Here is a 26,753-nt window from a genome sequence, read left to right as displayed (position 1 = left end):
TATGGGTCCTCATAACCTGAAAATTCACCATAGAATCATGATTCTGTAATTCACCATGTCTGTATTAGGAAGACCTTAATTTTTGACAGCTGAAATCACATATCCAGAAGTAATTTCCCTAAAATAGCCAACAAGACTTTTTCAGTAAGATCATAAAATGCTTTACAAGAGAGCAAACAGCATACCCTTCATTCCTCACACCCCAAAGAATGTTTTCTCTGTAGCTGCCTGCCTGTGCTATTGCACAACCCATAAGAATTTACTGCCTTGTGCGAGATGGCACAAGAAATACTAATCATGATTACTTAAACTGAATATACTACAGAGTATATAAATAAATATAAATAGTTTTAAATAATCAAACCACCCCAGAGCAAATTACTGCTACATCACCACAAAAATCTAAAAGTTAAATTTGTGGACACATAGTGTCAATTTTTCCTGACAAGACTAGCTGGGTAAACTAAGTATTCCAAAAAGACACAAAAAACACCCTCAAAAATCATACCTTAACTGACATTCTTATTTGACTGCTGGTACTCTACCTCAAAAACATGAGAAAGACCTTGACACATTTGGCTTCTTTTTATTTACAATTTCCCTGCATTACATTAACATGGCTAAACAGCACTATAAACTGCCATCTCAGGTGTCTGAAAGGAAGTTTAATTAGTCTCTAAATTGTACTCACCTATTAGCTCAAACTCACACTCTGGGACTTTTAACCTCTCCTCCACCAGTGGTAAGCACTTTCAAACAAAGTGCTGCAGAAAACCAGGCTTTACTTTTCAACAACCATGAAACCATGTAATCAGCTTTCCTATCATAACTCCTGAATCATTTTTATGTGGTTTTCAAGTCAACAAGTTAACAAACTATGGTTTCTATGGTACTTTGCATGAGCTTCCTTGAAGCTCCTTTGCTCAAGGTCATGCAAACCCAAAGCAGAAAGAGATCATGACAACATTGTGGAGGCCTTTGCTGTTTCTACAAGCATTAAACCAAATTATAATTCCTCTCCTTCAATGAGGGGCAAAAAACCCTCCCACCAGCTGATAAAGGTTTTATCCTTTGCACAGTAAATACCTATGATATAAATAAATGTTTTTAGGGAGAAAATAGGCGGCACTAATCTTTTGTGCTCAATGCTCAAAGCCATCAGCAAAGCTATCTTCAGCTTTTCAGGAACATCACCTCACCTTTTCAGTAAAATCATCAAAAACACCATTAGTGAACCATTTCACTTAAAAATATAGGGTAGAGGCACAAAGATGGAGGTAGAACTGAAGCTGCATAAGCCTATATGCTGCATAAGTGTATAAGCTCTACTTATACAGGCAAATCATATCACTGGATACACTCATCCTCTATATTTAGAGATTTCCTAATTCTGCACTATGTAGCATCTTTCAGATTTTCAAAGCACATTTCAGGAAATTATTTATTTTAAAATTTACAGAAGAAATACTCTTACCAGTTAAATCAGCAAGCACCATGCCAATTAAGAGTCCTTTCAGGACAAAAAAACCACTAATAGCTTCATTACATTTCTTAGAAGGTGTTTTCTTGGATGCTAAAAACCACCACATACGTTTTACATTGACACAACACTTCATGCCTCTCTTCCAAAAGGTTAGTTTTGTCCAGCAATCTGTACAAGCTTTTTTTCTCCCTACACAGTTTCTCATTATTTCCTGGCATTTGCCTTTCAGTACACAAGGTCTTTCAGGCATATAGCCATAAAGCACACCAAGATTGGGGGGGGGGGGGGGGGGGGGGGGAAAGAAGGTATTAGTCCACTCAGTTTCTCATTTTAGCTAGCATAATATATGATTTCCAAAACCAAAAGACAGAACTAGTTATTTACTAAGCAGCTCCAGTAAAAGAAGTTGAGTCCACGGGATCCTATGGCCCCAAGAGAAGAGTCACTGGAAATCAGCATTTGGTGGTTCCACACTGACCTACCTCTTTTTTCCAGGCTCATTAATATCAATCAGTTCCACAATGTAAATGCCTGCAATATAAATTGACAAACCCCGGAAAGATGTCACTTTTCATATGCCTGATTATCTCACAAATGCCAATGTGGGCAGAAACTGCAAATCTTTGTTAATTCTAATATATGCCCTCAAACAGTATTATTTTTAATCCAGCCATCAAAGCACAGGAATTATCAGCCTTCATCCCTATGTTGTTTTGATACGTTTTCTCTGTATCTGTTACACAAATGAGTCTAAATCCATATAGGCCTATTCTTCCAGACTAAATCACTAGTCCTGACATTAACCTCAGAAAAATACACTGTCTTATGCTCACAAAACCATCATTTAGCACAATGAAGATGCCACCACTGTTCTGCGCAACTAAGCTTCGTGTTTGTTTTTTATCTTTTATGTTACTGTAAAAAAAAAAAACCTACCAAAAAAACCCCAACCAAAACCCCTGAACACACATAAACCAAAAAAATACTTTAAAAACCCAAAGTACCACGACAGTCTTCTAGTATTCTCTTCCATTGCTCAGGTTTCAATATTAAATATTAAGTTAAAGATAACCTTTGTCAAAGGATAAACTTTTTTCCCTAACTAAACACAATAAGATTCATTTTTGACACTGCAAAGAAAACATAATCTGAAAGAGCACAGAATTAATTTGAAAGTCTTGCTTATTGGTAATTGCAGTATATATTTTCCATTCATATAGGCATTTTGAGGAAAATTTTAATACAAAGTGCCAAGAAGCCCAGTTTTTATCCAGAGATCCAATTGCAGCATTCTTCATTTCCTTGTAACAGTAGAGGCTATCACTTACACTAAACAGGATCTGATCCAAAGCCCATTAAAGAATTTCCATTGATTTCAACAGAGCTTGGACTGCAGCCATCATACAGGGGGAGCCATTCTTTGCTTTCAAACACCAGTAGCGGTATCAGCTATACCACCAGCACCAGTTCTCATGATTTCTGAATCGTATAACATCTGTTTCTTCTTAAAACTCTTAGTTCACACAATCATCTCAAAAGCAAGAGAAACATCCAGCACCTAGGTTTCTATTCCTTATTTGCAAAGTTAGTTTTGAAAACACAATCCTTAGAACACAGCAGACAAATTCAAAATATTAAATATGGAACTCTGAATTAGACTTCAATACCGCCTCACGATTATATCAGAGAACTTGCAGTCAGCAATATCAGTGAAGTTAGCAATACTCTTGCGCTGAACTGAAGTCTTCAAAGATGCAAACGAAGAAATCACTTAATTCTATCATTTGTGCATATTTTAATTTTTCAAAGGTTTTCAGCTAAAATATCCAAGTCTTTCATTAAGCATTTCATCTCATCCTTAATCTTAAAGCAAACCTTGAAATAAAATTACAAAACTCTACCTTTCTTTCATCTTTCTCCTCTTCAGTCACTGCTGATACAGATGTCAAGCACTAATACTAATACTATTTCATATACATTTAATAAATACTTATTCAAAAAATGCACAATGATTAAATTTCTACAAGCAAGAACATGTGAATACCCATGCCATCTGCTGATATAATGCAAATACTGGTATTTGTGTAGTTTCATCATTCCCAAGCCAACCTGACCTTCAAAAGAATGGGAGTACCATTCAACAACTAAAAAACTTTATTTTGCTTAAAGGCAGTATTGCCATTGAACAAGAGTAGGCTTTCAGCCAGGCCTGTTTCAGATATCAAAGATGAACAGGTCTGTAATTCCACATACCTAGTTGGCAGCTTCTCAAAGTCCACATCCAGAAACTGTTCATAGCTAGAAACAAAACTATCCAACCAGAGCTTCAGGTAATCTGGATCTTTCTGGAAAAAAAAAAAAAAAAAAAAAAGAGAGAGAGAGAGAGAGAAGAGAACATTAGGCAATATTGCACTCAGAGTCATCCATCAACAGCTCTGTAGTACTAATTTGAATGTAAAGCTTTTCTTTAATGCATTTCAACTGGGAGAAAGGAGGATATACACAGATTTTTAGAATTAACATTAAAAAAACCCAGAACCCCCTGTGCCCTTTGAAATTCTCAGCCATGTTGTGTTGATGTGACATTCTTGCTCTATTCATTAGTTCATGTGTTTCTATTTCCTGGTACTAATGCCAGTCAAAGCATTTTAGCTTGTCCCCTGCCAACAGTCTTTACTTACTCTTCAGAGTAATACATACCAGCTTTACAAAATTACTAGTATATTCTAGTCTTGATAGCACAGACCTTAGTACACAACACAATTTTATGGCTTATAAAATTAATTAAGAACTCCAATGACAATCCTAATCACAAAATAATTTGCTTTTTGCTTCATTCATTGATCAATATGGCAGCTAGCAGCAGATTAGAGCCGGATGAAGTATTCCAAGAGACAATGCAGAGCCTGTGACTTGTATACTAGATATCTATAAAACAGATAGGAATTTAAATTTAGGCTTCCTATGTGCTGTCAGTAGAGCACACAGACTCTGTTCATGACCAGCAGTTCCTCAGGGACAGGTACTGTGCCAGCAGGGAGGACAGACACTAGAACCTGTAGGGTTGCCAAACAGACAAGACTTGCAAAAGCAACAGGTGAACTGTATGCCAGAAGCATTTGGCTGATTTGATTCTGGTAACTTAGGGCTAAGGTAACGCTAGGAAAAAAAATTCTTCTAGCTTCTACTAATCTATCTGCTGTAGTAACAGGGCTTCTCCTATATCACATTGTTACAATGTTATCATTTTCAGGGTCATACCCTGGCAAAACCAGGACAGTCAGACAAGTAATCTCTGAGTTCAGTAGCCCTAAACCTGAAATCACATCCAAGCTTTGATTTCCAAAAAACACCTGGGTTTGACATTTATCCCAGGCCATTATGAGAAAAGTACAACAGGATAATCTAACATAGAAGAAATTCAAGGGGCATTAAAAATATGCTCTGAAGGAGCCACCTTGCAATATAAACTTGCATAGGAAAAAGGTCCACCCCTGGGGTGCTGGGGAAAGATGTTAAGGAGTGTTCAACTTATTTTTTCTTACTTTTACAGAAAATTCCACTCCACCCACTTTGGAACTGGATCACTGCAGTGTGGGAGTGTCACACCTGGGATTATTACAGAAACTAGTTCAATTTTTGTGAAAGCACTGTAAAAGCCAGCTTCGCTACAGTATATTAGTTCACTGCCTTTTTATTGAAAATGAAATGTCATTATCAACGCAACCTAAGAAGCCTGAGACAGTGGTTGCTGCCACTTTAATGTCTAATGAAACTGAACAACCTCTAGTACATTCTTCTGTCACTCTCACTGTTTCCCTTTTGAAAGCTCAAAGCAAGTGTTTTACAGATGGGGGAAAGGAAGATACTTTCACATGAGGGATATATATTATTTATCTGTAAAACAGATAGGAATTTAAATTTAGGCTTCCTACTTGTTCTTAGTAGAGCAGACAGACTCTGTTCATGACCAGCAGTTCTTCAGTTCTAGGTACTGTGTCAGCAGGGAGGACAGACACTAGACCACCACAAACCACCATAGGAAAATTCCGTCAAATACGCCAGTTGAGATAGTCTCACTTTAGAAGTCAAGCTGCTTAATTTTCAAAAGCAAGCTGCCAGACCATAGCTAACACATTCCTCCACAAGGACTGTACATTCATGTCCATTAATACACATCCATGCAGTCCCACATTCTATGTTGAAAATAATTTTCAAAATAACTTCAAAATATTTGCCTAAAGTATATTACATTTAAAATTATTTTGAAATTTACTCCATAATTTATAAAATTTTGTGAAAGTTTTACACTTTTTTGTTCATCCTTCTCTTTTCCTTTTTCGTTATCTCTTCCGCTTTGCCTGTTGCCTTTGTATTACCATAGATGTTCCCAAGTAACCGATTATTCCCCTGCAGTGTTTAAGATCAAGGAGCAATCTTTGAATAACTCTAACACACACAGTATTCTGGAGTAATGTCAATGTAAAAAGAAAGAGTCACTGAGAAAGACTAACACACAGAGTCCTGTCAGTGCAAAATACCTATCTACAAACAAGCCTTCCAAGGAGAAAGAAAAAAACTGAACAGACTGAAGTAAAAAAATGGGAATCCATAATCTCAAGTGCTGCAAACTCTTCTCAGAGCATCTTGCCACAGCAAGTACAGGAGTTAAAAGCATGGAAATCGCCTTCTCATTCTAGACTTCACCATTCCCCATACCCCCAAAGCCTCCTCTAACTCAAGCAAGAAGCGTCAGAAACACCCAGACAATTTACTTCACTATCACTATTGATTATATATGAAATGTGTTCAGATACTGTGACAACAGGTGCCAGATAAAACCCTCAGCTAGACACATACCATGTCAGATTATTTGCTTCCACTGCCTTCATTGCATTTTCTTGTTCATTCTTCCTAATTGTCTTATTTCCCCTTCTTCCACTTCATTCCTAATCTCTCCCTCCTTCATAATGTTTCTTCTCATCTCTGCTTTTATTTCACTTTCAATGGTTTTCTTTCAGTCATCACTCCCTTTCTTTTTCTTTTAAAAATTTGTCAAAAAAGTATTACATCCTGTAAGTGTAATGTAGACTTGTCCTCATGTTTAATATGCACTGAAAAACCAGTTATCTTAAACACACACCTATTTATTGTCCTTAAGATGAAACTGAAACATATAAAATGAAGGAAGCTGTTGAGGTGAAGAATAAATTCAAGGTTTCCAAGGTACTGGTTTAAGCTACAGAGGTTGACAGATTCTCTCAACCAGGTGAGCACAGAATACTCGTTTCTCAGGTTCAGAGTTTAAACACCTTGAAAACCAAACCAAAAGACGGGCAAGAAGTAAGATTTGCTAATACCCTAAAAGAATGAGCTAGGAGTAACAGAAGATGCTGTCTTCAGACATTATGGCTTTTTTAAAATGTTTGCATATTTAAAGTTTTAACTTTCTTGTAATTCGCAGCAAGTTATTTTAGCCACATGCAAGCTATTTCACAGGATCATAAAGACGAGGAAAATCGGGATATGATTTTAGCAATTACAATATTGCTCAGGCTACAGAGCAATAGTATCCATAGTGAAGTAACCAACAGAAACTTTGCCATAGGCACTTGTCCATGCCTCTAACGATAACGCCCATGCATATCCAAAAACGTAACCTATTTAACTCTTTCTCCTGTTGAACAAACTGCTTTGTTTTTTATTGGCACAACAAGTTCACCTTGAAATAATGTGAATTACTGACTGATTGAACTTGATTCTATTCATATTCCAAAAATAAAATTGTTTGTTGACACAGCTGAGGCTCATTACTAGTTGTTGACAGTAAACTTTTTAAAGAAAACTCAGCTTTTCTTGGTCATGTACCATGAAGGAAGCTGTGCAAACAACATCATTGTCTCACTTAAAATTGCTTTAACAAAAGGTTACGGATGAGAGAAGGGGAATGGGAGGACAAAAGACAAAATTAGATTAAATGTCTGCTTGCTCCTATTTAATGATATAGCCTAAATCAGCTTCAAGCTTAAGATTAAATTAAAACTCCTTATCCTTAAACTATAATGCCTTCACAAGGCTATCAGTGCAGACTAGCAGTAAGAGAGAACATTGGCAGACAAAATATGCAAGGAAAAGCAATTATGCAGATGACAAGAGCAGGCCACAGATGTTATAAGGCCAAAAATATTTTTGCTTACTGTAGCGCACATACTGCTCAATTCACTTCACCACTAAAACCCCTCCCAATTTTGGTAAAAACCAAGAACTGCAGTACTGTTTGATCATTACCTGCAGCACACTATTTAACCCAACTCCCTTCTACCTCAATCCTCTACCAGCCAATTAATTGTATATTATTCCAGGTTATTCAAATAATCAGCTTTGCTATCAAAGTGCCAGTAGAAAATAGCTTATACAATAGTTGACTCATTCTGAGTCAAATCTAGAGATTTCCATGAGGCAACAGCATTAACTCAACACCACTTGGGGGGCAGGGGGTGAACCATCAAGGCAAAAAAGTAAACAACATCACTTCGCAACATAAGAAACACTAAGAAATAAACCTCCATTATAAACCACCTAATAGAAATACACCACCTTCCCAGAAATGAACAAAAATGAAGGTTTACAAACTAAGAGCACATCATTCCAGGGAGAATGACCCAATATTTAGCAGTTTTGCTACAAGTTCAGACATGCAAGTTATTTCAAAGATGTTAGAAACAGAAGTTAAAAACAGCTTTCAAACTTAAAATCTGGCCCAGGTTTCACTCCTCCTTTATTAGCAGCAGTCAGCCCAGACACCATACACCAGTCACCTGTTGAAAGCTGCAGGAAATCTAAATTTTACTGAGGCATTTTTAAGAAAGGAAACTGACAATGGGAAATGTTACCCATGGCAAAGCACACAAAAATGTCCATTCCCAAAACATAGCTAAAAACATACGTTTCTGAAGACATGTTTCAAATGCATCTTATATTTTCCCAAACCAGAAGCATGATGGTTTAGGAGAAAAATGACAGTTTTTACATTGGTTTAAAATTCTATTTTTACAATAAAAACAGACAGTAGTAATGGGTATCATCTGCTTCCTGTGCACCATGTACACTACAATTATCTTACCCAGTATCTTTACCTTGAACTGATTTTTTTAATGTCAGTTGCTGCCATTTAATCTAATGTTTAAATTCAGTGGATTTTAGAATTTGTTTCTGTTGAGTTCTCTTCCCACTCACCTTTTCAACTATCCTCACTCTTCTCATAACTGAGGTGGTAAACCACATTAACAGCAGAATACAAATTGACCTAATTTTAACAAGAATACATTTGTGTTCTTCAATGCCAAATCAACTTTCCAAACCAGTACAAGTTGCAATCTGACAAATAGTTGTGTTACCACATGGCAGAAGGTTGCATCCCACAGGTATGGCAATACCTCAAATCTGTGTTGCTACTGAGAGCAACAAATCACTGAAATGCAATCCCAGCTCCAACTGATTCACCGTAAATTGTTAGCTACTCCATTATATCTGTAGTCCTCCTACGAAAGCAGTGTAACTTAGCCAGACCATAATAAAACACCTTAAGTACTCAGAAGCCTTGTTACCAGTAAAAGCAGTGAAACCTATGGAATATATTCTCTTATTCCCCACTTTCACAATTACCCTTTTATTGTCATTCTGCAGACAGGTAGCTGGAGGCTATATGTCACACAACAGCTCCAAACCATTTTCTGTGGTGCTGGTTGAAGATGCACCACGCTTTTAAAGCATAGCCTACAGAGCAATGGATGTTTTGGTAATACACAGCAAGGACAAACTGTGATAAACAAATTTTAGATTGGTATCCTTTCCCAGCTCCACCACACACACCACTCTACAGACATGCCCTGTGAGATCAGCAAGAAATACAGGAGGAAACTTCTGATTTGTACAACAGCAGTAAGAGCAGAAAGAAGCTGTACGTGATAATAAAACACCTTTCACCAGTCACAACTTTCCAATCACTAGAAGATAAGAAAATGTTAATTTTTGAAACCTTGCAGCTTTCTATGTCACAAGCCTAAGCATTTCATTTATTTATCTGAAACTTCCCTAACGTTTATGCAAGACAAATTTCTCCATCTTATTTGAATACTAATTCATATATAGAAACTGCATGACTTAAGACTTTCTGGAAGATAATTTCTCCATGGCTTGAAACTCCAAGAAGCTAAAATCCAACTTAAGTTAGCTATTTCTTTTCATAGTGATAACCTGAAACAACCAGAGTTTGAACAAGGCTCCCTTAAGGGCCTCATTGTAAGGATATGTGTGAATCTAAAGAAAAAAAGTTAAAAGTCCTTTAGTTGATAGTCACAAGTCTGCAGAGCCTAAGCCTAGGCTTCTGAGCTCGACATACTGTAATGAAGGCCTGTGAAACTGCTATAGCAACAATCACTCACCTGCAGCAATGAAAAAAAAGGTATTTTAAGCCTATTAAATCAGATGTAGCTCAGAGCACCTGAAAGTGAAAATACTTCCTTGTTTCTTCCCTTCCTTAAATACTTCTGGTTTGGTTTCAAAAAAAACCACACACAAAGAAAAACCCACAATCCACCCAGCAAAACAACACACCACCCTTTAGGCCTCCATTTTCATAAGATCCTCTCAGCACAGTAATAGTTGTCATAGCTCTTAACACTTTAAAAAGCAAGACTGCCAGGCCTGAGCAGTATAGTGTTTCTAACAGGTACCTTAAAAGGAAAAAAAAAAAACAACAAAAAACCACACCACAGACACACACACAAAAAAACCACAACACACAAAACCCACAAACCCTCCAGAAAAAGGGGTTTGGGTTTTGGTTGGTTGGTTTGTTTTTTGGGTGGTTCTTGGTTTTTTACCAACAGTTAGTACAATTCTAGAAAGAAAAAAAAGTTGCTAAATAAAATCAGTCCACTTGTCTACAGTATGCATTGCAATACTGTGGCTAAACACTGTCAAACAATTAGCAAGTTTCCCATTAATTCTAACGTTTTTACAGTTACTATATATATATATATAACTATAGCAAGGCCATGCTTGGACTTGGCAGAACTGGGAAACAAGTTCTGAATGCTAACACCAACTTTAGCATTTAACAACACGAAACAAAGCCAATAGCAGAGAGGAGGCCTAGCCTAATGCCCTTCTGACAGACATGACATTCTTAGAGAATGAAGTGAAAACTAACAAAAATCTACACTAATTTGGGACAGGCTCTTGTCTTTGATGTACTAAATTATCTAGAAATTACAATAGCTTTCTCTACTCTTTATGACAACTGATTAAATTAATGACAAATAAATATTCTAATCCAGTCTTCTTTTTTCCCAATAACTGGTTTGCCTCTGCAAGAATATCAACATGGATTTTTTGCACCAGTAACAACATCTTTTAAATTCATAACAACCCAGGTAGTATTGACCTCTTACAGCTTACTCTAAGTTAACTAAAAACATTTTACACAAAACTGGCATTGAAATCCTCCCACTGAAAGTCTTTAGGCCTGCGCCTGTGGAATACAGGCACATTTAACCAAGGTTTCAAATCGACACACTTTATGTATTTATATATGTGTTGCTTTTAGATTTAACATTAACTTCCATTTCTGCTAAGGGTTCAGGCAAACAGGCACAACTAGAAGGGCAAAGCTCAGTACAATTTTTATAGCTCCGTTCAGGAAGTATTAGTTGCTAAAAACAAAAGCTGGATCCACCCGAGGCTATTTGCAGCGTCACATTACATGCTTTAAAGGCAAAAATTCCCTGCAGGGCAGTTCAGAGTCCGACTGTCAGACAAGCCCAACTTGTCAAACAAGACAGTTGTTTGAAGTTGTTAAATTTAACATGCAGTCATAAAATAGCCAGCCTTGTCTGACTACTGTGCATAGCACTCAGTCAACCTTCAAAGTGGATTTCAGCTTTAAGCACTACCATAAAATCTCACTGGCACTGGTATTATGGTAACTAATCCCCCATCCCCAAGCATTATATTTAAAGTAAGAACAATCCCTTGGTGTTAAGGCTGAATGTGGCTTACAGAAAGTAACGTTAGGAAATTAAACATGAAATACTGCCTTTAGATCACTGGTGAGTTTAATAGTCTTAAAACTAACTGAAGTAGCCTGCATAATGCAGAATTGTAAAACATTTCTCAACAGTGTTTGAAATAAACTATTCATTGGGGGATTAGAAGGTTTGTTTTAATGGAGCTTTTTCCTCTTCATGTTTTCCAGACCTAAAAGGCAACATTTTCAGCACAAGATCTCCTAGCAGCCTCTATTCTGAGATATGACAAAGTACTTATGCTTTTGGTGAGCCTTTCAAATCTGTGAAATGCCAAAATAAAACCTGAAAAGCTTTGTTATATCAGCAATACTACAGTTAGAATTAATAAAAGACTTCATGATAAACGCTTCTAAACTGGCTAAATTGCCTTGATAAATTCAATCAGTCAATTCTAATTATCCAGGGAATCACCTTTGGGTAGAACTTTCCATTTTAATAACAACAATAATTTCTGAATCAGATGTTGATCCAAAAGAAGAAAGGCTCCTGGCAAGTAATTATAAACCTCCCTTTCCAAAATTCACACAAGTATTCTGTTCAATTTCTGAAATTAAAGGAAAAAGGGGGGGGAGGTGTAGCATTTTGTTTTATAAGTGGGAGCTGCAGTGAATCATGACAGAAACAACTATTTTGGGACAAGTTGAAACCCTGTTTAGCATAGAGATTTATACGAAAATAAACCTACATCTGTCAATCATGATAAAATTTAGCTCAAAAACATTGGAAGAAAATATATTAACTTTGACTTCTCTTTTCAAAACAAGAAAAATAATTATAGTCTTCCACTAATGCCTTAGGTTAAAGACAATTATCTGAGACCTGTTATTCGATTTCCTTTCTACTTCAGATCCCCAACAAAACTGAAAAAAACCTGAGTTTTCTTACTTAAATGGGAGTAAAGCCTCTATTTTTCTTTCTCTTGCTCTTTTTCTGTTGTTGTTTTTGAACAACAATACAATTACAGTCTTGTAGCTTGGAACTGGCATGTGACTGATGCCATCCATGGGATGAAACTAGTAAACCTGAACCCAGATTTTAATCACAGAATGGTAGGAGTTGGCAGGGACCTCTGGAGATCATCTTGTCCAAACCCCCTGCTTGAGCAGGCACACCTAAAGCAGGAGGCACACAAATGCATCTGGGAGGGTTTTTAAAGTCTCCAGGGAAGGAGACTCCACAACCTCTCTGGGCAGCGTGTTCCACTGCTCTGTCACCCTCAAAGAAATTTTTCCTCATATTTAAGTGGAACTTCCTCTGTTCCAACTTATGCCCACTGTCCCTTGTCCTGTCATTGGGCACCACCGAAAAGAGCCTAGTCCCATCGTCCTGATGCCCTCCCTGTAGATTTTTTTAAGTACTGATAAGATGACCCCTGAGTCTTCTCTTCTCCAGACTGAACAAACCCAGGTCTCTCAGCCTTTCCTCATAAAGGAGATGCTCCAGTCCCCTGACCATCTTCATAGCTCTCTGCTGAACTCCTCCCAGCTTCGTATCATCAGCAAACTTGCAGAGGTCACAGTCTATCCCATCATCCAGGTCATTGATGACTATGTTGAACAGGACTGGACTCAGCACAAACCCCTGGGGAATACCACTAGTGACAGGCCTCCATCCAGACTCTGCTCTGTTGATCACAACCCTCTGAGTTCCACTGTTCAGCCAAGTTGTCTGTTCAACTCACTGTCCACTCATCCAACCCACACTTCCTTAGCTTGCCTATGAGGATGCTATGGGAGACAGTGTCGAATGCCTTACTGAAGTCAAGATAGACAACATCCACTGCTCTCCCTTCGTCAGCCCAGTCAGTCACACCATCATAGAAGGCTATCAGTTTGGTCAAGCATGATCTTCCCTTGGTGAATCCATGCTGACTACTCCTGATAACCACCTTCTCCTTGCATGCCTGGTGATGACCTCCAGGATGAACTGTTCCATCATCTTTCTGGGGATGGAGGTGAGGCTGACAGGCCTCTAGTTTCCCAGGTCCTTCTTCTTGCCATTTTTAAGATTGGAGTGATATTTGCTTTCCTCCAGTCCATCAGGCACCTCTCCTGTCCTCCATGACCTTTCAAAGATGATGGAGAGTGCCTCAGCAAGACCATCTGCCAGCTCCCTCAGCACTCATGGGTGCACCCCATCGGGGCCCATGTCTTCACATTTGATAGAAGGTACTACTAAACAGGTTCCACGTACAAGCTGCCATACAGTATTTCAGCCTTCTGGAGTCCACAGCACAGTGCACTTAGTAGGAATTTACCATACTGTGACATATTATATTCTATTAAGATTCACTTTTCCTATCAAAGTTGACAAAACAAACCAACAGTAGTAAAAGCTGGAAGCTGTATTTTAAGCCTAAGAAAACAAGAAGCATCCTAAATAACTCAAAGGCACCTAAAATAACATGATGTCAAAAGTCTACAGTGTAAAGATAAGCCTACATTTAATGAAAATTCAAACTACAGCTTAGGAAAGGTTTAGAGTTTAACATTTGATTGCTTTGAAATTCAAAATTAAGCTGTCGTTTTACATGAGAAAAGGGCTCAGTTTTAGCAACCACACACACAAAGCCAGCTTTTGCCCCATCAAGTTTCTAACTTTGTGTGAGGCAAGAGACATAAAAGGTTAATGCAGACAGACTGAAGAGAAGCAGGATGGTGCTACAACAGTAAAAACATCCACCTATTATTTCACCATATCATCAGCTAAATATTGTCAAGTCTTTCAGCAGATAAAGGCTGAGAACTTGTGCACAGCTTATCAAAAATCAGTCTGTATTTGTTTCAAAGAGTCACATGATTACTTTACACCAAATTTAACTAAAGTGAGTTTTTATTTCTTTAGGTATGGATTTAACTTCTGTTTTTTGTCTTCTCAACCTCACCAGGCCTCACATTAACATTGGACTGCAGCTGAACTATACACTGAAGGAATAAAAAGCCCCAAATCCACTTTTCAAAAGCACCCCTAAAATAAAATCGAATACTCAAAAACTGTGACATAGCAGAATTTGTGTTACTTGTGCAACTGCTCTTTGGCATCCATTGCATTTCTGCTGGTACAGTTCATAAATGATTAGCACAGTAAATAATGAGGTCAGATTTCTACAAAAACCACTCTTGTTCTCTATACCCTGCTTTATTCCCAAAGCTTTACCCATCCAGTGTAGTGAGTGATGCAGGGTCCTGTGGAGAAAAAACTGTATGCAGTGATACCAGAGCCACTTTACTCGTTGCCATTTTTTGAGACCTTTTTTTGTATTTTAGGTTATTATACACAACAAATATTAAAGGACCATCCTTCTCATCATGGTATCTTTTCTCCCAAATTCCAGGTTTGCCCTTGAAAGCATGTGAACACTACAGATATAACCAAAATTGTTATTTAAAAGAAAAAGAAAAATTCAGGAACATCAAATAAAGCTGTTTCCCTCCTTGTTTCTCAGAGCATACTAAACTATTTAGCCTAGAGTTCCCACAAAGCTTCAGCCATTTATCAAGAAAACTGTTCATCCCAGCTAGTCCTAAGTTCAGCGAAAGCACTGGTAAAATAATACTAAGTTTTATAAAACTGAATGCATTAGCCAAACATTTATTAACAGAGTTGGCAAGGTGACTTAAAAGCAGCCTGCACCTACCACAACCACTTTCTACAAAAACTTATGAGGATTACATCACTGGAAACTCTGAGCTGATGCCCCACATATATTGTCGGTTAACAGAAGCCAAGCATTTACTCTTTTTGCATGATGCTTTTAGAATAAGAAGTTTCAATAACTTTTAAAGCTTTCTTCCAGTTCCTAAATTCTCCTTCCACATTCCAAGTGATAAGTGGCAGCAAACCATATGCTTTACATATCATATGTATGATGTTTTCCTAAAATTGTAACTAATATTAGAAGAATACACTTGCTAATTATTAAAGGACTTAAACTGCCTCATTTTCACTTTACTTTATATGTTTCTGGCAATAATGCTAAACTTCTTTCTTTCCAATGCAAGTGCTACCTTTTCAACCTCTGCCTTATTAGTTTTTAAATGTTTTATGGAATACTCCTACAGGTTCTTAGGTAGATTCTGTTGGATGATATTTGACAATTAAAAGAGTACCAATTCTGCCTAATAATTGAAATCCAACTGTCATGGTTTAACCCGAGCTGGCAACTAAGCATGACAATGCTACTGGGTTATTCTCCCTCTGCTGGGATGGGGGGAAGGAATTGGAAGAGTAAAAATAGGAAAACTCCTGGGTTGAGATAAAGACAGTTTCATAGGTAAAGTAAAAGCCGCGCACACAAGCAAAGCAAAACCAGGAATTCATTCACTCCTTCCCATCAGCAGGCAGGTGTTCAGCTGTCTCCAGGAAAGCAGGGCTCCATCACGCATAACACTGACTTGGGAAGACAAACACCATAAGTCCAAACGTCCCCCCCTTCCGCCTTCTTCCCCCAGCTTTATATGCTGAGCGTGATGTCCTATGGTGTGGAATATCCCTTGGGTCAGTTGGGGTCAGCTGTCCTGGCTGTCAGCTGTCCCCCTCCCGACTCTTGTGCACCCCCAGCCACTGGCTGATGGGGGGGAGTGAGAAGCGGAAAAAGCCTTGACTCTGTGTAAGCCCTGCTCAGCAGTAACAAAAACATCCCTGTGTTATCAACACTGTTTCCAACACAAATCCAAAACACAGCCCCACACTAGCTGCTATGAAGAAAATCAACTCTATCCCGGCCAAAACCAGCACACGAGCTCATGCAGTTTTCATTCAGACTTCAGGAATATGTCCTCAAAGGTTTATCTTCAACCCTATTCCTGCCCCTCCCCCACAGCTTCAGTCTAAAAGCCAAGATTACTAGGACTGGTTATTTAAATAAAAGTGTATTTTCTATGTTAAATAATTAAAGGTTTAGCATCTGCTTTGACTTTATGCTTTCTTTGTGCTATGTGAGAGTAGTATTTAATCATGAATTTATTTTGAGATTTTGTTTGTGTCTCCCTCAAATGCCCTTTTGATAAAGCATTCAAAAGCCTTTAAAGCCTTTGGAATTTAACCTCTAAATATCCTCACTGTTTTAGAATATGCTCTGCTTTTAGGTACTAGTATAATTAGCCATTCTTACAGTTAAATTTAATTCCTAATTTTACACAGCCATAGTTAGCAGTGTTACTCAATGGTCAAACAATTATGTAATGCCACTTATTCCTATTGCTTACTACAGGTACATGCAATCCTCAGTCATAAATCATACAAATAGGTTACCATAAATGCTTAAAATATCAGAGAATGCATCACCACACACATATTTTATCAGCACAGAAATCTAACAGCTATTGTTTAGATTTGCAGATGCGTGGAGAAGCCTTAGTGAGATGTCAAACTGCATTTACAATGAGAATAATCTAGCACAGTTTTCATTTCTTGGTGTTTCCTGTTGTATCTCCCATCCTTCTCTACTGTAGCTTCCCATTTACTAGAAGATAAATTGGAAAAGTTGTCTAAACAAATTGCTTCAAAAAAATAACATGCTTATCTGTACTGTCAAGTCGTGCAACTTTTGATGATTTTTTTCCCTTTTATATACATGTACATGTTTCTTTCATCAAGAAAAGCTCAGTAATTAGAGAAGGTCTTCTCTCTTCTGTGGCAGCTGTTAAACCTTTCTGAAGCCTGTAAATATTTTAACAGTATCTATTGACAACATTTGGATTCAGGCATTAAGCCACAATGCTGTTCAATGGGCAGCTGGCAAGCCTTTCTCCCATTTCCATGTTACAGCACAAACATACTGCATTTTTGATTCTGCAATATTCTTTTATCAGGACACGGGGGATCCCTGGATCTGAACCAGATGACCAGGTTAGAAGTGTCATAACTCAGATACCACACAACAGCCCAGTGTTTGTTAAATTTGCTCTTATATTAGTACATCAATACACAGAACCAGAAGCCTGTGTTTCTAGCTTTGTGAATAATTATTCCATTTAAGAGACGCTTGGCTCTCATTTCAGTAAAAGCTTGATGTGAAATACATTTGTCGGTGTGTTCAGAATCAGATGTTTCTCATTAATTCTGTAAAGCACTAAGCCACAAACCTGTGGACATGTAGGAGTCAATCTCATGCTGGACACTGGTAAAACCCTGAATCTTACAGCAAACACACGGACAAACCTCAGACACTTCATCTAGAAGTAGCAGCTACATACATGTATTGCCAAATATACTGTAGAATAAGAAACAAAAATACTTTATCTGTAGCTTGCAAAACGTTATGGTTTTCTTATACTTCTGGCTGTTTAGATTTATCTGCTGACTCACTTCAATCTGAAGTCTGTGTTCTCTATGGCAGAGTCCTTGTTCTGTGCCTGAACAACCATCAGCACAAGGTTGCCCTGGTCCATAATTAAGGAAGGTAACAGTTACTATTAGTTAAAAGACTAATGTCTTGTATATACACATCAGTTATTTACGTGAAAAGTTCTATATTTGTCAATATCAGAATTATGTTAGTTCTTGGACTATGAGACATCTGTTTAAATAGCAGACAGTAAATACAGAGTTGAGGACCAACTGTTCTTGTTTATCTATATCCATTCTTAGCCCAGCATCCCACAAAGACAGAATATTTTCACCAACACATGGCCGCAAGTGACTTGTGACATGCTCTTTTACAAGTTACACTCTCTCAGAATGAAGAGGTTTAAAACAATCTGCAGAGAAGATATTTTACAGAGCAATTGTTTAATAAATCTTCACTCACTAGTTTTAGTGGAGGCATGAATTTCCATGAGTGACTTATGAAAAACTACTTTTACTGAACATTTGGTGTGCCCAAGCATTCGTCTAGCTGTGAGCTGAATACTTCTTTATCTAATATAACAAAGGCGATATATAGTAATGTGATATGAATCACTGACAAATCAGCAATTGCACAAGAAAGACAAGTGCAAGCTAAGTCAGGATGAGATCATATTTGAGATGTAAAGGTCAGTGTTTCACATGGGGCTTACAGTTTAACGTCAAAGACTATATTCTTGGCGAATTACATGCGTCACCACAACTAAGCATAATTTTGCTAAAGCCACATTTATTTGAGAAACAGACCTACATCATCATTTAGGTGAACAAATTCAGTTTAATCATACTGCTTTATGCAGCCTTACAATAGTAATGTCTAAAAGCTGATCTGATCATAAACTACTTTTTTAACTTTTGTCCCTGTATAAAGTTGGAACGTATTTGTAAATAAACAACCTCTTACAAGCAAAAACTCACTGTATTTAATATGAACTGATGAACCATTCCTTGTAATTTCATAATACTCTTCCAGAAAGTATATATTGGCTGTCACTTGCTGAACATCACATTAAATGCCCCAATCTTCTGATGCAGGTAACTGAGGGATTCCACTGAACTACAAAATATCGTGTGGGAAGCAGTACTTTGTAAAACAGTAGTGAAGGGATGCTGACAATCCATCAGGATGACCCCTTTTGTCAGTGACAACCAGTTAGTAGGTCAGCTTAGCAAGACTGTAACACCACACACTGAGAAAACTGGTATATTCTTGGTCCAAGCCAAGTTTTTTGACTATCAAAGATTGCCTTCTTTTTATGCTAGTTTTGACCCAACACAAGGTGACTGATGCTAACAGAATTTCCCCCAAGGGGCACATCCTTGAAAGGATCCAAGGCACATAAATTTATTCTCATAATTCAAGGTCAAATTTATCTCAATTCTATACAGTATGTTAGGATTAAGACACAGGAACAGGGAATTAACGGAAACTATTCTCTTTCACAGACTCTTCTCACTTACAGCACAGAGTATTCATTAATTTAAATGACCTGTTTAGTCCTCATATGCAAACACAAGTTTAACTGAGGCCAATTAAATGCACATGTTTATATGCTAAAGCTTCAGCTTCTAAGTATTTGCATTGCAATTGTCTTCCAATTGTAGAGACAGCCATATATTTACAGAAAAGCTAGCACTCCTAGCACACCACAGTTTGTAGCACTGCACTCATCACAGTGGTCTGCTCCTGACTAACACAGAAACTCAAGACCAGTTATTTTCTCATTCAGGTCGTCTTCTGATTCCTGTAAGGCAGCCTATAAGGACCCCAGATGAGGAAAAAAATAACTCAAAGTAGCAGGACTTTAACCACTTTAGAACATTTTTAGGATAATGCATCCAGCTTTTGACTTAGTACTAGAAAACGCTTGCCTATAAAGTACCATCACATTACTTTCTATGCTACAATATTAAGAGAAAATATTTATAATATATAGGTATCCCTCACTATGCGAGAGAGTAAACTACAACATATTTGTCTCAATACAATCAGATTTTGTAAAAACAAATAAGAAATACAGCACAACACAAGACAGTGCATTTAAGATGACAGCCTGTACAGAAGTCTGCTGCTCTTAACACAGCAATGGAAGTGATTGTCTCAGCTACCTGCATTAGTAAAGACCAGAACATCATGATTAGCTTTATAACTGCTAACACACTGAGTCCCTACTGATTAATGACACTAAGACTCAGTGTTCCCTCTTTGAAATAGGAAGCACAGGCTAGAAGCTGGCTGAAGAACAGACTCACAGCTTTCCCTTCAAACTATTACATCACCTACAAGAAAAGGCAGTGTTTAAATGAAATCAGGGCTTTGCTGAAGACCAGAGTGTAGGAAAAAGCTCAGAACCACTGTAGTACAATGACAGCTGAAGATTTTCCAAGTTGCATATGGCAGCTAAGTGCCTGTATTTACGCCTTTGAAACCCCTCCTGAAGGCAATTTGGTTTTGGGTTTTGGGTTTTTTTTTGACAGAGGAGAAAAATCTCTTTCCATATAAAAGGGTATCTGATCACTTTCTGAGTAAAATAATAAATATCAGAAATCCTGACATGCTTTATGTCTAAGAGTCTGAAATGCCTACCAGAACAACTGAAGGAGATTAAATACACAGTTAAAATCTTATCTAAGACAGAGGTTGAATCTCTAATTTGAATCAGCAGAAACTGTTACTTCAGAGGATTATAAAACACAAATTGATTTTGTATATTGATACATAATTAACATCTAAGAAAAGGTTAATCAACTAATGTTACAATAGTAAATCTATTACAGCCATGCTGGTCTAAGGCTACAAGGCAAAACTGGTAGAGGTTACCTCAGTCACATGAACATGAAAAAGTCACAGACACACATGAAAGCATGTCCTTTTCCCAGGCTACTTCAGTTCACCTAATAGAGCTCTTCTCCTGCTGTACACTTATGTTAGTAAAGCTTTTTCAGCCTATGCACTTATATAAGAAGTGTTTCATGCTCCTATGTAGGTTATTGAAGGCTTTGAACTGACAATCAATATGCTCGATACCACCATTGTCTACCTAGCCTACTGGAGAAAAGTTTTCCTGGTGACTTCTACAGAAAGGACCTGTGTGACATACTCTACACATAATACAATTATCTCAAAATGCACACATTCCTAAATTTGCATGAGAGTACAGTAGCTTACATCTATATCAATATTCAAGTGAATAACAGCGTTGTACATAAATGGAGAATTGAACAGAAAAAAAAGAAAAAACTAATCTGAAACTGAAAATTATCAGAAAAAAAATATACCAGCAAGTTGCATCCTTAACAGTGCTTTCTTTGCTGAAAGTTTGACATCGTGATTTTAAAAAAGAAAACTCAAGGCAGGAACAGCTCAGACTATTAACAATACAATGCTGTGATACTACCCCAGTGACTCAAATCTAAACTTCACTAAATTTAATGAATTTTTCACTGTTTCCATGTAACATCAGACCATGTGTGGTTACTACTTTCATTGGGCATCTTAACCAGCAGGCTAATCTGCAACTTTGTAGCTACTGACCTACAAGATAGCTTTTAGGGCAACAGAAGCAGAAAAAAAAAGAATCCAAAACCAGACCCCAACCTTAGATTAGAAACTGCCAGATGAAAAACAACTGAATACCAACTAAAAATGAACTTCTGCAGCCACTCAAACATAATCTGAAAAGAAAGAAAGCAAAAAGGAAACCACGTTATACATGGTGTCATCTAAAGACCACTTCTGCAGGGATCCTAGTTGCATGCTGCTGTCTGCCCAAATCTCCAATTGCTAAACTGCACAAGAGGCAATGAAAACAGAGAGATGCCTTCCTGAAGTTACTTTGCAGAAAAGCATTTATTGCAACTGACACCTGACGCTGCCAGAGAAGTCAAGTGATCACAAAGAACACGAGTCAAGACCCAGGATAGATGGTAAGATGGTAAAACACAGCATTACTCATCACTTTAAAGCCATGAAAAGCCTTGCTGCTGTAGCACAAGGTGCTATATTTAACATACTATCACGAAGGGACCTGATAATCTAAAAAAGGCAAGACAAACAAGGCTACTTACTAGCAACAATCTGAAGCATCACACAAAAAAGGAGATTGGATTTCACTGTTTCTTTAGCTAACGAGGCTGCAAAAGCTAAAGCCACATATTTGGGATTTGTGGCACAACAAATTCCCACCTTACTTAGCTGTGACTCTCCAGCAGGTTTTGTAGTTTGGAGAAATTGCCTAGCTTTCCTTCCCAGGATGTCAGCCACAACAGGGTCATGCAGTGCAACATGCAGGATACAATACTACACTTCACTAGCCAGTCCCAGGTATAGAGAGACTTCTCCCTAAACCACTATATCCTGTCACTGGTGATTATTTATTGCTACACCTTCTCATTGTGCTACATGCTCAGAGGAGAACAAAGTACAGCACACAGACATTTTCAACACATGACTGAACACTCTAATTTACATTAAGGCTCCACAACAGATTTCATCCTAAACCTAGCTTCCTCAGTTGCTCTTAACTTCACCAAACTTATCCAGGATGAAACACTGTTATGCTGGATGCCGGCCTCAAGCAGAATGAGATATCATTTTAACCTGAAGCAGCTGAGAGAGGACTGAAAAAATCACTTTTGTGTCTAGCACTTTTTGAAAAAGTGAAGACTCCTTTTTGGAATCACTCTAGTTGCCTTCAGATTTTGAAGACAAGCTATTGTATTTAAAAAAAAAAAAGCATTTTCCTACTTAAGAACAACTCCTTATCAACATATGAATCCGCCTTTCAAGTCCTTAATCATATTAATCATATATGGGTCTGGAAGAAATAAGGCCAAAAATGTCACTGACAGCTCATGGAGGCTGAGTATATAAAATAGTCTATCCTCCACCACCTGAGAGCTGACTGGACTGAGTATGCATCATTCCCATAAAGAAACTGTACACCCTATAAGTAATCTAAAGGACACACTTTAACTAGCACTCCTTTATTTACGCAAACTTCCTGCTAGCATGGGGACAACATGGAGATGGAAAGCATAGAGCCTGAATGAAAGATTCAAGCAAAGGAGAAGACGTAAGACAGACAAAATAATTTTATAAAGAACTAGGGAGGAAAGAGACAAAGAGTAGCTGGGCAAAGAAATTCAGAGCTTGGCTTATCTCTGCAGCCCTGTGTTTCCCAAAGGCGAGGAAAGCCTGGATTCTTGGAGTCTGTTCCAAGTGTCTTTGTTCTTACATCGATGAACTCACTGGCAAAACATCCATCTCCTCTAGAGTTAGTCCATTTCCTACTACCATTGGCATTACTACAGTAGTTTAAAAGGCAAAGGTCTATGCAAATGTGTTTCAACCCAACAGGTCACCCACGTGGGTAGCAGTAAGAAGTCATACCATGCTGTTACATTTGCACCAGTTTTAACTATATAGAGACCATTAGGGGGGCAAATTCACACACACAAAAACTAAGTAAAGCTACAATTAAGACCGCTTTGTGCAATCTTTATCTGCTGCTTTGTCCAATCTTTATCTGCTGCTTTGTGCAAATGGGTTGTTAAGATGGTCTGTACTTAAAGTCTCACATTCTATGCTCTTGAGATAGGCCTTCTCTAGAGATGAACCCCGAAGAAGAAGAAAAGAACGTTTTTCTACCCTTAACGCCCTACTGGTTTGAAAAGTTAAAGAAACTGTGATACATACGAAGCATGAGACCGCAAAGAGCAAAGGCAAAACGAAACCAAATAATATGGCCACCAAAAGCCACTGCCACTTGCCACTGAGTCCCTGTATGACAGTAGGCCAATCCTTTCCCCTGCCTTTACAGTTCTTTTCTGTACGTTCCTTATTTTACAGATATCTATTTAGACAATCTGTAATCCAATTTGTGTACATACTCAGCATGCCCAGTGGCAATTAGGACGCCTGCTTTGAACATACGGATTGCTTTACACCATAAAATGCAAATGGAGGCAGGGCAGTATTTTAACAACATTCATGCCAGGTGAAGGAAATTCATTATTATTAATGGAGTTCTTATATGTTATGGTGACAACCAGCAAAGGAAGACTCAAGAGTAACTTAGTAACGCTTTCGCTAATAAAGTTTAAATGAAACTGGAGCTGCACAGAAAACAGCAAGTATATAAAACTAAATACTAGAGAGCAGTGAATTAAATTAATACAATACATCTTAATGCCACGGCCCTACAAAACAGAGAATTATATGAACATATGCATTCACATAATTGAAAGATACAGCTACAGTAACTGCTTAAGCTGAGCCATGAATACTGTGCAATTCACACCTCACACACAAAAAAGCCCAACCTGAACAGCAAATCAAGAGATAAGGTTGTAAATAGTCTAAGAAGTGCCGTTATAGCCTTAGAGAAGCTAGACAAGTCTATGCAACTTTAACGTGTTAAAAGATATTACAGATACATTTTAAATAACTGACTTCGAAACAAAAGAGGAAAAAGCCACACAAACAACCCTCCCCCCCCCCCGAAATATTTACCTTACTGCAGTAAAGCATCCAAAGCTCATACAGCCTCTCTCGGGATGCCATTCCTTCCCTTCCTCTTTTCGTCGATAGCAGCTACTTTTGTTCAAGATCCTACCATGCTCAGCTCCCGGGTGCTCTTCCCGCAGTTTTTGCTTTACTATTAGTTATATCATAACCCGAGAAAAAGCCAAGGATGAAAGTAACAGGGTCTCAGTCTCTCCTTTTCGGGTAAACAACGTAGCACAACACAAGCAACTGCAGATAAGTGTCAAGCATGTCCGTTCTTCGCCAGCATTGCTTTGGTTTTAATCTCTGAAAGTGGAAACATACCCTTCAGGCCTTTGGTGCAAAAAGGAAAAAACAAACCCGTATTTAAAGCCCACAGAGGACCTCGGGAATTACGCGGCGGCAGGTCGCATTGCCCTCGTCTCTGACATTATTACCCCTAAGACGGAGAAAGCTGGTTTCTAGTTTTCGTGGCGCTTTCTCTCTTTCGCAGGGAGCCAGCGGGGGGAAGCAGCAGGGCTGCCGAGAGGGGGACGCCGGAGCCCTGAAGGCCGGGGAGCGGCGGTAACGCGGCTCTCCCTCCCGCTGGGGGCCCGCCCCGCCGCGCCCGGCCGTGACAGCCGCCGCCGCCCCACTCCCCCAGCCCCCCCTCCGGGCGCCACAGCCGGGCCCGGGCACCGGCGTCTCCCGCAGATCAGCGGCTGCCCAGGCAGAGGCGCCACCGGACGCGGTGTTTCCCGACCCCGCGGGAGAACCCCGCGCCGCCCCACCGCCCGCTCCCGTGCAAGAGCAGCCGCCCCGCGCCCACGGCCTCCCCCAGCTCCCACCGCGGCCTCTTCCCGCAGCCTACCCAGGCCACGGCGGCTGGCGGCCGGGCAACGCCGGACGGCGGAGGGGGCCGGGCCTCGCCACATAGCCCGCCCCGCCCGCATTCCGGCACACGCCCCGGGCCGCCGCCGAGGGGCAGGGAGGCAGCGGGCGCCATCTTGGCTGCGGGCAGAGCCGGGCCGGCACACCTCCCCGCAGGCGGAGCGGCTGGGGCTGCGCTCCAGGGCCCGCCCGGCGGCCCTGGCGTCCCGCTTGAGCCCGCCGGCTGGGCCGGGGGAGGCCTGCGGGGTGGGCCGGGGTCGCGGCGGGCAGCCCTGGCGGTGGCGGAGGCGTACCGCGGCGCCCCAGCTGAGGGGTCTGTTTGCTCGTAAAACCACCGGCGTTCCCGATCCTCGTGGGACGGAGCACCTCAGGAAACCTCCGTGCTGTTTTACAAGCGATAAACGCAACCAAGCACAAGCGTGTGTTTTACATATGCTCCTGAGGGGCGTGGATAAACACATACGTACAATCTGCTACCGCTTTAAAGCAGCCCATACCTTGTATGCAGAGCTTGCACAGGACTAAAAGCGCTCCTAAAATAAGTCAAAGTTCCAAAGGAGAAATGTGAAAAGAACATTCCTTAGCTTACCGGTATGGCTCTTCCCAAGCACACCTGCAGTGCTCTGACCCTCCCGAGGCAGAGCGCTCCAGCAAAGGCCTTTCCTCCTGCTCCTTCAGTAGCAGTCCTTCTAGTACAACTCGCAGGGCACTCCCCTGGGGCACGGGCTTCCCTCTGTGTCCGCCTGCTCCCTTGGACAGTGGGGCTGGAAATCAATGTGTCAGGCTCCAAAGCAGGGAGAATGAGATTTAAGGAGACCTAGGCTCTCTCCCTAGTTTGCTGGGAGAATCGTAGCCCTGCAACCTCTGGCCGCAGCCCTGGTCCTTCTGCGGCTGGTTTGTCTCCTTACCTAGGTAAATCTTGCACAGCTTCACATGATAAAGCATCCATCGCCATTTGTTACACAGTCAACTCCTTTGCAGGGGATTTCCACACCACTGCAATGGTTTCATGCAAGGTTTGGAAATCCTTTGCAAAGGAATTAACTGTGCAGTATCATTATATTGTCTGCTGTATAAAAAATTGCTAGGGATGGATAAGTGTCACTAAGAGCCCAGAGGCAGTCTGACATCATTCCCTACAACATCTCTTTGCATATTTGTGTTGCTTTTAGAAGATCAGTGAAGTTTCCCTGGAGAAATTTAAGGGCTAATCTGTGCTCAGTGTTCTATCGTGTGGATCAGCAGTGTGGGAGTGGGAGAATTATCTTTTACTGCCATATCTAAACATAGTTCCTAGCATGGATGGAGGGACACTGACAAAAGTGAGCCTGTAAAATTATTTTTAGTTGTGTGATACATGTACTCTGGTACTTGCTGCTAGCCACAATAGTCTCCCGCCTTGAGGTTGCAACATAATTTTTTCCATCAAGAAAAAAACGAAGACCTCAGAGTC

At 39.5% G+C, this 26,753-nt stretch overlaps 1 protein-coding gene across 7 annotated transcripts in view; it reads right to left on the bottom strand.

Moving 5' to 3' along the window:
• The window catches only part of NBEAL1 (neurobeachin like 1), a 92,198-nt gene extending 66,183 nt beyond the window's left edge, over positions 1-26,015 (bottom strand). For 4 of the 7 annotated variants that reach the window (XM_064451773.1, XM_064451776.1, XM_064451777.1 and 1 more), the window contains exons 1-3: positions 25,281-25,437; positions 24,437-24,736; positions 3,737-3,828 (exon numbers count right to left, since the gene is read on the bottom strand). In XM_064451773.1, coding sequence (XP_064307843.1) covers positions 3,737-3,828; positions 24,437-24,487 — 143 coding nt within the window. In that variant the 5' untranslated portion in view covers positions 24,488-24,736; positions 25,281-25,437. Of the gene's footprint in view, positions 1-3,736; positions 3,829-24,436; positions 24,764-25,280; positions 25,439-25,913 lie in introns of those variants that run through there. The other 3 variants (XR_010373031.1, XM_064451775.1, XM_064451774.1) reach the window with 3 other exon arrangements.
• Positions 26,016-26,753: the final 738 nt, after the last annotated feature.

The sequence above is a fragment of the Phalacrocorax carbo genome, chromosome 5, assembly GCF_963921805.1.
Source record: "Phalacrocorax carbo chromosome 5, bPhaCar2.1, whole genome shotgun sequence".
Lineage (NCBI taxonomy): Eukaryota > Metazoa > Chordata > Aves > Suliformes > Phalacrocoracidae > Phalacrocorax > Phalacrocorax carbo.
Note: the sequence above shows the minus strand (reverse complement) of the source record. Positions and strands in the feature narration are given on the sequence as shown.